The 18,322-nt window shown below is 36.9% G+C and overlaps 2 protein-coding genes across 3 annotated transcripts in view; one reads left to right on the top strand and one right to left on the bottom strand.

Moving 5' to 3' along the window:
- LOC106878288 (KICSTOR subunit 2) overlaps nt 1–5,366 on the bottom strand; it is a 56,198-nt gene extending 50,832 nt beyond the window's left edge. For both annotated transcript variants that reach the window (XM_014927467.2, XM_052966601.1), the window contains exon 1: nt 5,236–5,366. The gene's annotated coding sequence lies outside the window, so the exon portion shown is untranslated. The remainder of the gene's footprint in view (nt 1–5,235) is intronic.
- A 35-nt stretch (nt 5,367–5,401) lies between these two features.
- The window catches only part of LOC106878289 (protein Mpv17), a 26,274-nt gene continuing 13,353 nt past the window's right edge, over nt 5,402–18,322 (top strand). The window contains exons 1-2 of the mRNA XM_014927471.2: nt 5,402–5,585; nt 9,602–9,714. Coding sequence (XP_014782957.1) covers nt 5,402–5,585; nt 9,602–9,714 — 297 coding nt within the window. The remainder of the gene's footprint in view (nt 5,586–9,601; nt 9,715–18,322) is intronic.

The following is an 18,322-nucleotide window of genomic DNA, read 5'->3' as shown; positions in this document are numbered from 1 at the left end:
CCGGGAATTGCGATTTTGCAAAAAAAAAATCGAATTTTTAGCCCCGTCCTCCCCAAATGCTGTTTTTTTAATATTTTTTTTCTTTTAGGGGAATTCTTTATATTTAAAAATACGAAGAACCGTTTATTCTGAAATTTTTTTACTATCAATATTTGGATCTTTTTTTAATGCTCATACCTCCGATAATATTCCTTTCATTTTTTTAATTTTAAACAAAAAGAATGTTGAAACGCAATTTATCGAGAGCAGTTTTTCTTTCTTTTTTTTTTTTTTAGATAGAGAGGAATTTTGCTATAAAATTACTCAACTTATAAAGTTGGGATGGGGAGGTGTACTTTAAAAGAATCGGAAGTGACATCGGAAGAATCTAGTGGAGCTTTCTTTGTCTTTAAATTGTTTAACGTGAATTTTTAAGTTTACCAGATAATTAAAGTGAAGTACAAAATATTTAATGCCTAAATGACAGAAAAAGTTTACTTTCAATTAGAAATAAAATGCAGTACGCTTGCCTTCATGCTTCTCAACTGATATGAATTCATTTAAACAAAGTTGTGCAATACTATAAGAAAATACCATTTTTCAGTTTTAAAAAATGAAACTTTTTAATCTTCTGTATTCAATTCTTAAATGAACCACATCAAATATTATGCTGAAATACTATCGTTGGTAATATCTTCTATTAAGCAATGTGAGAAAAGTCATTACGTTGTCGCTCGATCTGCTAGTAATAGTAGCCTAATAACTTCTCTTCACACTGCCGTCTTAAAACAAAAATAGGACACGTTAAACTAGATTAAATTCTAGATATACAGAAAGTCAAGTTTTAATTTGAACGCCCTCGATCAAGGCTGACCAGGGGTTAAACAACTATCTCGACGTTTAACGTAGGTAAAATGGCTGTCTGAGAAGGTATTTTTCTTGATTGTAAACTAAATATTTCAGGTTATTGATTTGGCTTCTTAAAAGAACAAGTCTTGCTAATAAAGACTGTCTGTAATCTTACCAATACTTCTTAATGATACACATACGTATTCAATGGTACTATAGTTGCGGCCGTTGTTCAACCACTGGTCAAACTTGATCGAGCATAATGAGCAAAAGCATTCCAACCGTGGCCATCCTGTTATTTTCTTATGTTCAAGGAACTTAGGTCCATATTACTCAAAGATGGAAATTTGACAGTTGAGTCCGCCAACTGGTAACATTATTTACGAACTAGGTAACAACACTGATGTCTAACGCCGTGCAAAGTGCAGTATCTGATCTTAATGACTAAGTTTCTAAGACAGAAGCAGATGAAATAGTATTCTAAACTCAGAGCATATTATAAGTACTCCAAGCATTGTTCTATATTATACTTCACCACTATATATTACCTTCAAATTATATTGAACCGTACAGGCAAACAAATTTTCCTAAAATCACATCCTACCGTCTTTAAAATGAGAACGTAATAGATATTGTAGTCTTATACACCCCTAAAAGATGAGATGATCATGGCTGGAATACTTTTAATCGTATGTCTACTCTGTCAACATAGACGGAAAGACATAGAGTTTCGACGTATTCATGCTTGATCTGCTAACAATAACAAACAAATTGCCCTCATATAATAATACACAACCATCTTCAAGAAGGAAGGGTCATGTCGGACAATTTCGTCTAGATACAATATTTCCGAGCATAGGTAAAATAAACGGATGGTCATAAATAGAAGACCTTCTAGAAAAGAAGTGTTCGATCAAAACTGACTCAAGGTAAACAATCACCTCAATATTTACAACAAAAACACGAACACGATAATTATGACAACTTCCCTTTCCGAATGAAGACAAATATTTAGTATATTTTTCGTAAGTGTTCTTTAGCGTAATGGATATAAAAGCAAAAAATATCATTAATTAATTCTTGAATAAAAATACATAGCATGACATAAAAGCTTATCAATGTATTTTAGGTACTACTAAAGCAGCACGGTCCCGAACGCGCAGTCGCGCGTCCGCGCTAGCTAGTCTTGAGTGGTTGATCCTAACCCTAACCCTAACCCGCGTGTGCAAATGAATACGTGTTTAGGGTTAGGGTTAGGATCGACCACTTACGACTAGCTAGCGCGACTGCGCGTTCGGGACCGTGCTGCTTTAGTAGTACCTGTATTTTATTTATCGAATAACAATTTGTTTTCAATTAGAAAACTACACGGTTCGTTAGTCAATAAAAGAAATAATAGGCTTTATCTACCTCGTGTCACACCAAAAAATGGAAGGCTATATATATATATACATATAGGTGGAGGCGCAATGGCCCAGTGGTTAGGGCAGCGGACTCGCAGTCATTGGATCGCGGTTTCGATTCCCAGACCGGGCGTTGTGAGTGTTTATTAAGCGAAAACACCTAAAGTTCTACGAGGCTCCGGCAGGGGATGGTGGCGAACCCTGCTGTATTCTTTCACCACAACTTTCTCTCACTTCCTGTTTCTGTTGTGCCTGTAATTCAAAGAACCAGCCTTGTCACACTGTGTCACGCTGAATATCCCCGAGAACTACGTTAAGGGTACACGTGTCTGTGGAGTGCTCAGCCACTTACACGTTAATTTTACGAGCAGGCTGTTCCGTTGATCGTGCCAACAACAACAATATATATATAGTCCTCCATACATTTGGCAGGAAAAAAATTAGAAACGTCTGGAAAATCTTTAACATTTCTGTTGGCATGGGTTGAATAAACACTCAGTTTATAATTAAAAAATCTAACAACAGTGCAACTTGAAATGTTTAGCTACGTGAAAGATTATCATATTTATAACTAATAAATTATAAATTAAAAAAATATAAATTTAGAATACCGGCGAAATGCAAATTTCCATAATTCTCAAAGAGGAAAAAAGTTTACGAAGTGCAGAGACATGGCTATAGGAGTCATGAGACATAAGTGCTGATAACAATATAGCGTGGTACTGTTAAAGCAAGAAAAAAAAAGAGAAATTCAAAGTTATATATATGTATTTATGTACACACACGTTGGCAAAAGATAACCATCCCCAAGTATAACAATATATTTATGTGCGTGTATGTCTGGAACCCTGTGAGTCTGGTAGACGGAAACTGAAAGAAGCCTGTCGTACATGTATGTGTGTTACTGTTCCCTTGCCTTGACATCGCGTGCTAGTCACTGGAATGTAAACGGTGTCTTTCGCTTCCAATGCTCTTTGAAAAACATGTCTGGTCATAGGGACATATTACCTGACTTGGAAACAGGTGAGAGGTTGGCGACAGGAAAGGGCATCCGACTGTAGAAAATCTAACTCAACAAATTCCATTCAACCCATGCAAGCATTGAAAAATGGACGTTAAAACGATGATGTACATAGTTTATATTTTAGAGACAAGTTTTCTATATATATAGAAAGACTTCGAAGTGCTCAAGAGATTAAATGTATGTGTGTGCGCGCGTTTGTATGCATGAAAACGTCCGAGCGCTGACTCTTAAATGCCACCTAAGGACAATCGCATGTGTAACTAACCATGAAGAACAAACCAGCAGTACAAGAAATAAAATACCAATTCCTTTAAAACGGCAACCACTTTAACAGTGCCAGAACCACCAGCCCACTAAATCTACAAATTCAAAGCAGTTTGCTAAAAATAGTGGTTATGAGTTGTACAGGCTTTGCCGATTTGAAGGCGAGCGCGGACAACAGAAACATTTGATGACTAATAAACAAATCACATATGCAGGTAATTCAACGAGAAGTTGTTGAACACTCCCTTACAACAGGGAAGTCCACCGTATATATGTGGTGTGTGTGTGTATATATATATATATATATATATATATATATATATATATATATATGTTTATATATAACGATGCCCACTAAAGTGGACATTTAATGTGCTAGAAATAGATCACATGTGTCTACTAAGACCTAATGGCTCTCAAACAAAATTCAGCGAAATACCAAAACGTATGTGGGCAAGACAGTATATATATATATACGTGTGTGTATTAATATTATGCGTGTGTCAATGTATGTATGTATACATACATACATACATACATATACACTTACAAACAAGCATACATATACACAATACATATACACATGCGCATTAATGTTGGTTTTCACGTCAAGTTATAAATAAAAATTATATATATTAGAATTAAACTGAAGGACGACTCAATACTTTTTAGCAGAGTACATATCAATTTCTTTTACAGGAAAAAGATTGACTGTGACCTCCAAATTAAGGTTTGCTCGCTGTCATCACACTGTCAGATGAGACAACGAGCAAACGGAAACTTCGAAGTCACTGTTAACGTTTTCCTTGTAAAAATTAGTGAATTATGCTAATAATGATTGTCCCCTCTAAACTGTCGCATCTTTCAAACTACACGGTTACAATCGTTAAAAAATGGGAAAGGCTCATGATATACAAACATACATACGTACGTATGTATGCTTGCATATACGGAAACCTAAATGTTATCAAATAACAGCTTGGTCATACTTGATCGCAATGCTTGCAAACGTATAAGCAATGTTTGTGTGTGTATACATACATACAAACATATATATATATATATATATATATATATGCAAAAACAAAGATAAATCCTGTTAATCATTACAAAATCCAGACATATAAATATGTAAACAAAGTGCATATTTATAACGGTGGTGCATCAGCATGGCCGCAGCTCTGAGCTGAAACTTTGAAATGAAATATATATGCACTTTGTTTACATATTTATATGGATTCTATAATGATTAACAAGATTTATTTTTGTTTCTGTTATAGATTGATGTGTGTGTATACACACACAAACATTGCTTAAGTATACTTTTACAAGCATTGCGATCAAATTAAGTCAAAGCATTTAGGTTTCCGTGCAAGCAAGCATACCTACGCATGTTTGTATATCACGAGTCCTTCCCATTTTTTAACGATTGTAACGGTGTGGTTTGAAAGATTTGACAGCTTTAGCGACAGTTTAGAGGGGGCAATCATATATATATATATATATATATATATATATATATATATATATCCGCCTGTATATACTGTTCAGAATTTTACATATGCATGTATCATAAGCGTATATAGAGTTCATATTGAGTGTATTTTTGAGAGAGCTTGTATACGGGCGAAGTTCTTTCAAGTGAAGGAACAACAACTAAACAAATAATAAAGAAACACATAAACTAACAATGATACTAATAACACTGGTAGTCACCTTTTTGTCTTCAAAATTCTCGTAACATTTCTGTTAAAAATCCATGGGTTGTGTATGAAGTTATCCACTGCCAGCAAGTGCGTGTTTACAACAAACCTAACCAGAATAAACAACAAATCAAAACATCATCGTCTCCCCTTACACGAGAAGACACCCTAAAACATGCATGCAGTTTCGTCGTTGTTCTGTTGTTCGCTTCTTAAGAACTTGTAGGAGCAAAGTCACGATCTTCATCCAAGGGTTCTCGCTTTACTTACTTATTTATTTACTTTTTAGTATGGCTGGTCTTTGGAAATCCTACCAAAAGCTTCTGGAAATTCATCCATGGAAGACTCAGATCGCTACGACTGGTATAATTTCTATTTAAAGTAGATTTAATAATTTGAACCGATATGTCTCGTTTCTATTATGTAATCAAATTCTCTGCCTTAATTATTGGATCTGAATTGTTTAAATGTTACAAAACTAAAAGTTGCTAACTCATTTTGCCGACTGTATATAATAAGCCTATTACTGTTGTTCTTATATATATATATAATGTATGTGTGTGTGTGTATATATAATTAAGGGATCAGCAAATATATATATAACAACCGTTACAATTGATGACCTTCGACAGCAACGAAGAATTAACCGTTACATATATATGTATGTATATATATACACGCATAAATATATGTGCGTGTGATATATATATATATATATATATATATATATATATATATATATATATATATATATATATACACACGCGCGCGCGTATGTATATAGATAAATACGTACATAATATATATATATGTATGTGTGTATATATATATATATATATATATATATTATATATATTTATCATCACTATCATTTAACCTCTGTGTTTAATGGTGGCATGGGTGACAGGTCCAAAAACTGTATTGTACTTCAGTGTCTGCTTTGGTATAATTTCTGTGGTTGAGTAGTCAGCTTAATGCCAACTCATTACAGCTTGCTCTGGCTGCATTTGGGACGGTGGGAAGGGGGGAGGCATCGCCACTAGTGAGGTTACCATGCAGCCTGCAAGACTAAGATCCCCTTCAACTGAGTATGGCTACTGTAGAGAGGAAGCCAAATTTATGCAACGGGATAAGAGGTCCAGAACAGAACCGGTTTCTCGCTGTAAGGGAGTTACATTTCAACTCACATTATAATTATAAAGTAGACAGAGTGGTTGGGATGGAACTGGAAAGAGATAAAGATAGTGGTTAAGAGTTGTCAGGGTAGACCCACAAGGTACAAGGTGAGTAGAAGTAATAGGAGAACAGGAAGTGTTCTCTGAGTGGTTGGCGTTAGGAAGGGCATCCAGCTGTAGAAACTGCCAAATTAGATTGGAGCCTGGTGTTGCCATCCGGTTTCACCAGTCCTCAGTCAAATCGTCCAACCCATGCTAGCATGGAAAGCGGACGTTAAACGATGATGATGATGATGATATAGAGAATGGGTGACAAGGTGAATGTTATAAGGAACATATTTTGAAGGATGATAAGTAGGGGAGAGATAAAAGTAGGTGACAACTGTAGAAATTGGGTAGGGTGGTGGAGGGGTGACCAATGAAACATGAGTAGGGGTAAGTGACAGGAGATGAAAAGCGGGTAAGATGGTAAACAGCCACAGAATTTTAATGATGATACAACAGACTCGGGTAGAAAGAGAGAAGCTGAGCAAAAGGTAGATGAAATATGGTTGAATAAGTTGTAAGGATGTGGGACAGATGTATTGAAGCGGTGGAGGAGATATAATTTGGTGGCTTAGAGGGGTGATCAATGTAAAATGTGAGTGGAGAGGACGGAATTAAGAATGAAAGATATCCATGTAGTAAGAGGTGTAAGTGGCATCAGGGAAAAGCTGAAGTATACTCACATTTAATTACAGCAGTATAATAGTGCAGTCATAGAGATAGAACACATCCATCTCATTAGGTATCAGGAGAAGAGTGAGAGACTTAAGACAAATTCAAGGGGCTTCCAGATGTTAGGCCTTTATTGATCAGCTCAGGTCATGAGGTGTTAATGATGTAGAAGCAACACCAGCTATTTTCTTTATTCTTAGACACAGATACTCAGGATGCTGTTGCCACATCAGTTCTTTGAAATGGGTACCAAACATGGTAGGATGGCATATTGGTGAGAGTCAGTATCTCATCTGTCATTCAGTTGAGTATTAACACAGTGGCTAGAAGAGCAGCTAGACAACTGCATATATTTGGTTATGGATGAGGCAGAAAGGAAGAAATTAGAATGTCTTACAACATGAGATTGAAAGACATGATGTGTTGAGGATTGCAAAACAGTATATGAGAGAAATGTATTCAGAACGATAAAGATATATTCACCATAGTTATGTAAGACAAAAACGTAGCATGGAAATGCTATTATGCAAGGCTGGTGAATATGGAGAATTTATGGGGTAAAGAGAGCTTACTTCATTCTGACACCACAGAGAGACCAGCAATTCAAGTCAAAAGCAGCTTGGTAGATAAAGCAATTTAAGACATGAAAAGCAAGAAAGCTGCAAGCTCACAGAGATAGTTTTAAAGATGCTCAAAATAGTTGCTGATGTAGGACCAATGATCATCATCTGAATAGTTAATAAACTTATACAGAAAGGTGTCATACCCAATGACTAGCTTAGCAGTGTCATTGTAAAATGTTTAATGGCAAAGGATATGCATTAAAGAGAAGTAACTAAAGAGACATCAAATTATTAGATCTGGTTATAAAGGTCATAGCACAATTGATTCATGACATTGTAGATCAAGATGAGCTGATTTCTTGCCCAAAAGAGATTCCAAAGATGCAAACTTCCTAGTGAGGCAACTGCAGGAGAAACTTGGCTAAAAATAAACCTCTATTCCTGGCTTTTGTTGATTTGAGAGGTACATTCAGTAATTTGGTAGTCACTGTAGAAACTAAGTGTAGATGGATGACTTGTGAAGGCTGTACAAGCTATGTACAAAGATACTGTAAGTAAAATCAGAGTTGACAAGGATTTCAATGATGATTTTAGTGTAAAGATAGGGTTCCGTCAAATTTCAGTCCTCAGTCCCTCCTCTTCATCATATTCCTACAAGCCATCACAGAGGAGTTTGAAGATGGATACCAATGAGAGCTCCTATATGCTGATGATCTAGTTCCCGTAGCTGAATCTATAAGGGAGATTGAAAATTCCAGGTATGGATACTAAACAAAAAAATTGAGAGGCCTCAAGGTTTTAATAAATAGAAAAGAAGATAGAAGCCTGATATCTTCAAAGAAAGGAAGGAAAGGAGTAGGTGTAAACTCCATATAGTATCCCAATATAAGCTATGGATACACTAGAATTGTAGTGGAATTAATGGAGAAAGTAAGTTTTGTATGTGACAGATACCCTGGAAAAATACATACTATGAGCACACCAGAAATAGATACTGCTAAATGCCTAGATGCCTCACAAGATGTAGTTGATAGCTTTTGTTACTTAAGAGATGTAACTAACAAGGGAAGTGGTTGTTCTCAAAGTATAATGGCCAAAGTAAGAACAGTACATTATTTACAATTGACGGATATTTGTCCTCATCTTGTTTGTTTTTAATACAATATTTCGGCTGATATACCCTCCAGCCTTCATCAGGTGTCTTGGGGAAATTTCGAACCTGGGTTCTCATTCTTAAGGTATTTTTCGATGTTGTTATTATTATTATTATTATTCAGGTCACTGCCTGGAATCGAATTCGGAATCTTGGGGTTAGTAGCCTGTGCTCTTAACTACTACACCATATGCCAGTGGCTACTAACCCCAAGATTCCAAGTTCGATTCCAGGCAGTGACCTGAATAATAATAATAATAATAATAATAACATCGAAAAATACCTTAGGAATGAGATCCCAGGTTCGAAATTTCCCCAAGACATCTGATGAAGGCTGGAGGGTATATCAGTCGAAACGTTGTATTAACAACAAACAAGATGAGGACAAATATCCGTCAATTGTAAATGATGTACATAATTCCTCATCTCTTAAATGTAGAACTGTAAAATAAGAACAGATTGAAAAAAATGTTCAAGGAGTTTGTACTGCTACTGGCAACAAAGGTCTTTTCTCTTAGAATGAAGGACAGATTATATGTTGCTTGTGTTAGAACTGCAATGTTGCATGGTAGTGAGACATGGACCTTCAATACTGAGGATTTGAGAAAACAGGAAAGAAATGAATTGAGTACGCCCTGCGGGTGTGCAATGTATGGCATAGTACAAATATGCTGAGGGAAAAACTGGGTATAAGAGGAATCAAATATTGTATTCAAGCAGAATAATATTATAGAAAATATATATGTATGTGTACGATCTTCTTTTTATCAGCTACATTAATGAGCCTTGGAGATTTTATATCCCAAACTTTTGTTGAACGCAAAGGAAAAAATTACAGTATAATCAGAACTGCTCGTTTTGGTTTCTTTGGGACAGTTTATGTGGTAAGTGTTTTTATCATTTATATTTTCCTTTGATTAATTATTTATACCCACTATCCATTAGAAAATATATATTTTCATTTTCTTTTGTACTCCTAAAGTTAGTTGCATATTTAAATGGTTAGGTTCAAATCCAATCTACACTTTTATCACGTTTACTGACACCCAAATTGACATTCTCACGTTAACACAAAGCCACAAACTTACAAAGGAAGGCTATAGTTCATTGAATCTACCCAGTATATAAATGGTACTTATATTATGAATTGTGGAGAAATCATCATCATCATAGTTTTGACTTCTTTTCCTTGCTTTCATCATCACCGTCATCATCATCGTTTAACGCCTGCTTTCCATGCTAGCATAGGTTGGATGATTTGACTGAGGACTGGCGAACCAGATGGCTGCACCAGGCTCCAATCTGATTTGACAGTGTTTCTACAGCTTGATGCCCTTCCTAACGCCAACCACTCCGAGGGTGTACTGGGTGCTTTTACATGCCACCGGCACGAGGCCCAGTCAGGTGGTACTGGCAACAGCCATACTCAAATGGCATTTTTGACATGCCACCTGCACAGGAGTCAGTCCAGCGGCACTGGCAACAACTCTGCTTGAATGTTTTGTTCACGTGCTAGTAAGGCAACACTGGTAGCGATCACGCTCAAATGGTGTTTTTTATGTGCCAGACAGATGCTCTGGCAACGATCCCGCACGCATGGTGCTGTTAGCGCACCACTGGCACAGGTGCCAGTCATTAAATTTGATTCAATTTCGATCTCACTTGCCCCAACAGGTCTTCGCAAGCTAAGTTTAGTGTCCAATGAAGGAAGGTTGGCATGGGTGCCAGTCGTTGAATTTCGTTGAATTTCGATTTCACATACCTCAACAGGTCTTCGCAAGCAGAATTTAGTGTCCAAAGAAGGAAAGGTACATATAAGTGGGCTGGCCACACCCCTGGTAAAGGCCATGGGTTATGGTCTCACTTGTCTTGCCGGGTCTTCTCGCACACAGCATATTTCCAAAGGCCTCGGTCACTAGTCATTGCCTTTGATATTGCTGCACCTCTTATGTGTCCATAGCTTGCACTGGGTACATCTTATAGAGTTTCTACCTACGCCTTTTCTACAGATTGAGCAGGGCCATCTACCTGAAGGGGTTTGTGTTTTTTCTACCTTCCTACTTATTAGGACTTTGGTTTTAGCTAGGTTGACTCTAAGGCTCTTCGATTCTAATCTTTGCTTCCACACCCAAAACTTCTCCTCTAGTTCTGATAGTGACTCAACAATTAGAGCAAGGTCATCAGCATAGAGGAGCTCCCAGGGGCATCCTGTCCTGAATTCCTGTGTTATTGCCTGTACTTGTTGCCAATGCTCACCTTACTGACAGCATCCCTGTACATGGCTTGCACAGCTCTCACTAACCATTCTTTTATCCCTAGTTTCCTCATTGACCACCAGATAAGGGATAAGGGGACCTTGTCAAAGTTGGGCTATGACCCTCTCCATGACCTTCATTACCTGATCCAACAACTTGATATCTCTGTAATTATTTGTATCGAAAGCGTCACCTTTACTTTTGTAGCAGTTGACTATGGTGCTGCTACACTAGTCATTGGGTATGACTCCTTCATATATCACCTGGTTAACTATACGGTTGACTAGGCTATAGCTGACACCACCAGATATTTTGAGCATCTCTGTGGTGATTCCTGATGGGCTGGGGGCTTTTCCTGTCTTCATACTCTTAATTGCTTTATCTACCAAGGTACTCGGATAGCTGGTCCCTCTGTTGGGTCGACATTCTGCAGACTCTCTTTCTCCTATTCATTTTCTTTATTGAGCAATCTTTCATAGTGGCGTCTCCAAACCTCTCTCTTTGCAGCTTTGTTTAGTGCAAGTGAACTATCATCCATGGGGACACATTTCTCTCCTACGACATCACGATCCTCTCTCACACACTGTCTTGCAACACGAAATACCTCAAGTCTTTGGTCCTCACAGTGCAGAACATTGGCAATTTTTTTCTTATCTGCTTCCCCTCTGGCTAAATAAATCTGTCTCCTAGCTTCCATTCTGGCAGTCTGATACAATTCCCTGCTACCACTGTTCTTCCAAGCCTGTTTCTTTTCTCTAATAGCCCTGTCAACCACATTATTTCACCACCATGTTACCTTGGGTCGAGAGGGGACTTTGCACCATCCACAGATCTGGTCAGTGGCTCTCAGCAGGTTGTCCCGTAGAAACCTCCAATTGTGTTCCACATCATGTGATGCTATAACCCCTTCTATTTCGTCAAAGGCTTCGAGTAATACGTCTCTAAATCTCTGTCCATTCGCAGGATCTTTAAGCTTCCAGACCCTTCCTCTCCATGCTGGTCGTCTTCTAGGCATCCATTTAGCCCTGATCCTGAAGTCACTAACTACTAGTCTATGTTGAGCAGTACATTCTTTGCCTGGGAAGGTTTTATATATATATATATATATATATATATATATATATATACACACACATACATACATTTAACAGCCATTCTTCATGCTGGCATAGGTTGAACAGTTTGGCAAGAGTTAGCTAGTTGGAGGGCTGTACCAAGCTCTATTGTCTGTTTTGGCCTGATTTCTATGGCTTGATGCTCTTCCCAATGCCAATCACTTTACAAAGTGTACTGGGTACTATTTTTGTAGTACCAGCACAGGGTCACTGAGTAACTAGTAAGACAAGACAAAGTCCCCTCAACTTGGAGTAGCATATTTCTACCTGTGTGGAATAAAATAACTTTGTTTTATATATATGTGTATGTATAATAGAAGGTGGTGCCCCAGCATAGCCACAGTCCAATGACTGAAACAAGTAATAGATAAATATTTATATGTTTATATATATACATGTATAAACATGTTAAAAAAAAAAAGCACCCTACTGTAAAAAAGTTGTTGGTGTTAGGAGGAACATCCAGCCATGGAAACCCTATCAAGCTGATATGGAGCACAATATAGCACTGCAGCTCACCAGGTCTTGTCAAACTGTCCAACTCATACCAGCATGAAAGATGGACATTAAATGAAGATGATGATGATGATATCATTATTCATGCAACATCTATTTTTTCATGACAATTTGTTAAAGCATATTTTCTACACAGTATGCCCTTCCTGTGGCCAACCCTCACCTGTTTCCAAGCAAGGTAACATTTTTCCATAGCCAGACTTGTTTTTCATGGAAGACTGGAAATATGGAATGTCACTGTCAGCGACTCTTTTGCATCAGTGCATATCTTTAATACTGCAGTGAAGGGATGGTGGTGGTGCGTGCGAGAGTAGAGGGTTACTATTTCCGTAGCTGAACAGAATAAGACACTGAAATACTGTTAAGAATTGAAAAATTTCAACTGGTAGCATTTTAGATGTTTTTGACTTTAGCGTCCTGGGGGCGCTGTGCTGCCCCAGTACCTCAACCTCAGTCACCTGCTGTAATGCTGTTTTGAGTCGTCTCAAAAATGTTTACATGGTAACACTAGTGTTTCCTGGTACAGTGTATAATTGAAGGAGTGCACACACTTCTCATTTTGCTTATTAGCTGTATTTCTTTGTACCGTTTTCCTACTGTATAGTTGTGTGAATTGTGGGAGGAGAGGCTTCCACTAGACAAATTTAAACAAAAGCAGAGGTTTTAGTCATAACAATAGCTGGCCGATCTTTTGGTTATTTGATCTCTGTGATGTCGTTTAGCGCAAGTCAACTCTTCTTTAGCAGACCTTTAACCAAAAGCGCTCTAGCTATGACCATTTGGTCTTAACAGTAGGAATACATTATGTTCGATATCCTACCATTTTCAAGGCAGTAGAGTGGGAGTTGAGGGAGATTTGGCTGTTGTTTATAGCAGGTCGATTAACCACGTAAAAGCTCCATCGATGGCCTCATAGATCTACATGTCATCTCTGGAAGTTATAAACTCAAAATTAGTTTGAAGGAACAGACTTGTTAGGGAGCCGGACAAAATGCTTTCCGATAAGTTGCGTCCCTTAGCATTTTTAAGTCAGTGATGATGGCGCAACTTCGCTTGTCATCCCTCGGAAATGATACTAAAAAGTAATAAAAATGATGATCAATTCGATCGAGCTTTATATATTTGTTTTATGCTCGTGTAAAAAAATCGAAAAATAGTGTATTTCGATTCTATTATATAATACCCGAATAAAGTATTGGTATAATATTTCATTCCCCCAAAAATTAAAGTAACAGTATTTCACATCTTACTAAAACGTTCTTTCGGATTTCTTTTCAGTTGTCTAAAAAGTTTTCTCAATTTTTTCAATCAAATGGGATGAGGTACATAAATACAAGAGTCTAAATATAATTTTTTTTTTCACATATATAATAATATTTTCATTATTGGGTGAAGTTGACGAATGTGTACCTAAACAAACAACCTCCGTCCGATACAAAACGGAAGGGACCACATAGTAATGAAAAACTACAATCACCAACATGTTAACATGCAGTTTAGCGTCGTAAAATAATAAAAGTAAATTGTCCTGAAGAAATAAAAGCATATTTCGATAGAAACCAGAAGTGACGACAATATCATTCCGTAATTTCAAATAAACACTGTATCTCATGCATAAGCGTACATATATTTAATCTAACATTAAAACCATGCATATATTTTATATAAGATGAAAACGATCACATTACTAAGAAACACAAGTCATTGATGGATGAAATGAGATTCGTGAATAGGTTTCTACGATCTTGAAATTTGTTTCGCCATACATGCTCATGAAGATATGATATAAATGAATTGTTACTAATCCCACACGCTTGTCTAAATTCTTGGCAAGCACCCATCGCCGTTCTAAAGTTTGTGTATGGATGTTGTCATTGTTTGAATCAACAAAATTGAGTGAATGTTAAACAGATTTATGAACATAGAAGTTGCTAAGACCCACATAGGAAGCTCACCCATTTAATATCAAACATGTTTTATGAAATATTTGGGTGTCAGTCACCATTTTTGGTTGCTATGACAATATACTTTAATTTTTTTTTAAGGACAATTTACTTACTCTATTTTACGACGACACATGTTAACCGAAATATAATTTTGATTACTTTTCTTCTGTACTTTTAACATATATTGCAGGTAAATGAGTTTCCATGTGTTTGTGTGTGTGTGTAGCATGAAACTCAGTTCTTCAGTCAGTTTTGTAACTTTTCGGTCAATCAAAATAATATATGCATACTCGTGTATTAAGATCTAGTTCTACTGTTCTGGGAGAACTAGATATCAATACATATGTTTACTATTTGGACGATTTTTGTCTGCTAGTGACATACTTCTGTGTTTTTTAACCCTATATTTCTATAAGAGATGCTATCTTGAAAAAGAATACCACAATTTACTAGGCTTTCAATGATGTATAAGAATGATACACCGATTGCTCTATTTTGAACTATTAATGCTTCTATTGTGTATAACGAATGTTATTCAGCCTGCTAGCTAATTGCAACATCAGTGATTTTGTTAATTACTCATTTATTATATCAGTAGTGGGTGATTTTGTTTCAGCATGTGGTTGCTAGTTGCTACTTGCTACTGACAAAAATCAGAGGCAGGAATACATATTTGCTACTGATATATTTGTGTTTTTTCAACAGTATACATTTATAAAAGATACTTCCTTGAAACGAATACTGGAGTTTATCAGGTTTTAAATGGTGTATCTGCTTTAAGTATGATACACAGATTGCTCTTCTCTCTCTCTTTATATATATATATATATGTGTGTGTGTGTGTATGAGCTTCTTTCAGATTCCCTCTACCAAATCCACTCACAAGGCCTTAATAGTAGAAGACATTTGTTAAAGGTGTTGCATGTTCTGAGTTCAAAAATCTTACCATGGCCTCCTTGGCTAGTGGGCATAGCTCATTGCTCAATTTAGTATCACCACCAGGCACCTTGTGTACTGTTAGTGGAATCCATTCTGCTGCAAGCAGTCAGGCCAAATTCTAATTTGAGAATAGCTTCCTCCTTCTTCCCCACTGTCTTGGAGGCCCTGTGAGAAGTCATAGGCACTAGCTCCCTTCTTAAGTAAAAAATTAAAGAAAGAGTTATTCAGAAAAGTATTCTCCAACCTCTGTCAGCTTACTGTATTTACTCTTTTACTTGCTTCAGTCATTTGACTGCAGCCATGCTGGAGCACCACCTTTAGTCGAGCAAATTGACCCCAGGACTTATTCTTTGGAAGCCTAGTACTTATTCTATTGGCCTCTTTTGCCGAACCGCTAAGTTACGGGGACGTATACACACCAGCATCAGTTGTCAAGCGATGTTGGGGGGACAAACACACGCACACATATATATATATATACGACTGGCTTCTTTCAGTCTACCAAGTCTACCAAATCCACTCACAAGGCTTTGGTTGGCCCAAGGCTATAGTAGAAGACACTTGCCCAAGGTGCAACGCAGTGAGACTGAACCCGGAACCATGTGGTTGGTAAGCAAGCTACTTACCACACAGCCACTCCTACGCCTAATAATTAATAATGACAATGATTTGCAACATAGGCACAAGGTCACAAATGTGCATGTGTGGGAAAGGGGGAGAGTCAATTACATCAACTCCAATGCTTGATTGGTTCTTATTTTATCTATTCAAGAACAACAAAAAGCAAAGTTGACCAGAGTGGTATTTAACTTTGAGTGCAAAAAAACATGAATTAATGCAACAAGAATTTTGTTTACCTTTCCAACAATCAATCTTAATTGTAATAATTATATCCAACACAATAGCAAAACAGAAGAAACACTGAAATACCTCTAAAAATCAACAAAGCAGAACTGATATAGTATATTCACACACATCTACATTGCATTGAAACTACTCTATACAAACCTCAGAAGACAGGTGTACCAGGTGATGCAACAAAAACATAAAACTATTGAAAATATTATATCAATAATTATTATCATTATCTTACAAGAACAACTTACCATAGTGATAGCCATCAATTTCTTCTGTTAAAACATTTTGGAAGCTCATCATAAATGTGAACAACCATATATTTTATAAGTCCAGAAAATAAGATACTGCTTTGAAACCTTCATTTCAAATGCATCATTAGATGTCTTTTTTTCTTTCTCACTTTTGATAGTGGGAAGACATTTCTGTTACATGTAATCAACAGAGATAATTTGTTAAGTTCATTATCTAACCTTCACTTCTTAAAATATCTAATATTAATTACCAATCAGTGTAGGAAATATGTCAGATGACAATTGAACTTTGCCTGTGTATCAAAAACTGGTTACATGACTGTCAGACTAAAGAAACCGAACTGTTTAAAAAAATAAATTTACTTTTTTTACTTATAATTATATTTATAATTTTTTACTTAAAGGCGCAGGAGTGGGTGTGTGGTAAGTAGCTCGCTTGCCAATTGCATGGTTCCGGGTTCATTCCCACTGTGTGGCACCTTGGGCAAGTGTCTTCTGCGAGCTGGCAGAAACGTTAGCACGCTGGGCGAAATGCTTCGTGGTATTTCATCTGCCGTTACGTTCTGAGTTCAAATTCCATCAAGGTCAACTTTGCTTTTCATCCTTTCGGGGTTGATAAATTAAGTACCAGTTACGTACTGGGGTCGATGTAATCGATTTAATCCCTTTGTCTGTCCTTGTTTGTCCCCTCTATGTTTAGCCCCTTGTGGGCAATAAAGAAACAAGTGTCTTCTACTATAGCCTCAGGCCAACCAAAGCCTTGTGAGTGGATTTGGTAGATAGAAACTGAAAGAAGCCTGTCATATATATGTATGTGTGTGTGTGTATGTTTGTGTGTCTGTGTTTGTCCCCCCAACATCGCTTGACAACCGATGCTGGTGTGTTTACGTCCCTGTAACTTAGCAGTTCAGCAAAAGAGACCGATAAAATAAGTACTAGGCTTCCAAAGAATAAGTCCTGGGGTCAATTTGCTCGACTAAAGGCAGTACTCCAGCATGGCCACAGTCGAATGACTGAAACAAGTAAAAGAGTATAATTTATTCAGATTTTTCTTCTTCAAAATAGTTCTCAAGATTATTGATACATCATTCAGTGTTTTTTCCTCCAAATTAATAAAATAAAATTTCTTTCATTTGTTATTACTGTAATGTTATATGTTGCAACACTTAGAGTAACTCTTTCTACTACAGGCACAAGGCCTGAAATTTGGTGGGAGAGGGCTGGTTAATTACATCAACTCCAGTGCTGGTTAATTACATCAACTCCATCAACCAGTATCCTATTTTATTGATCCCCAAAACGATGAAAGAAAAGCCAACTGTGGCAAAATTTGAACTTAGACTGCAAGGCCAGAAGAAATACCAATTTCTTTATTACCCACAAGGGGCCAAACACAGATGGGACAATACACACATGCGGGGACAATTAACACATGATAGAATGGAACAATGAAATTAAACAATGATGATGGGACGGCCACCCCATCCCCACCCCGGGGCGGCCGCGTTATTTCAATTATTTCAACAGTTCTTAATAGTTCCTTTCACAGTCTTCGATAGTTCTTTTCAAAATTATCTCAATAATTTATCCAAAATAAAACTACTCACCATTT

The sequence above is a fragment of the Octopus bimaculoides genome, chromosome 3, assembly GCF_001194135.2.
Source record: "Octopus bimaculoides isolate UCB-OBI-ISO-001 chromosome 3, ASM119413v2, whole genome shotgun sequence".
Lineage (NCBI taxonomy): Eukaryota > Metazoa > Mollusca > Cephalopoda > Octopoda > Octopodidae > Octopus > Octopus bimaculoides.
The sequence above is the reverse complement of the archived record's forward strand: the minus strand, read 5'-3'. Positions and strand labels throughout refer to the sequence as shown.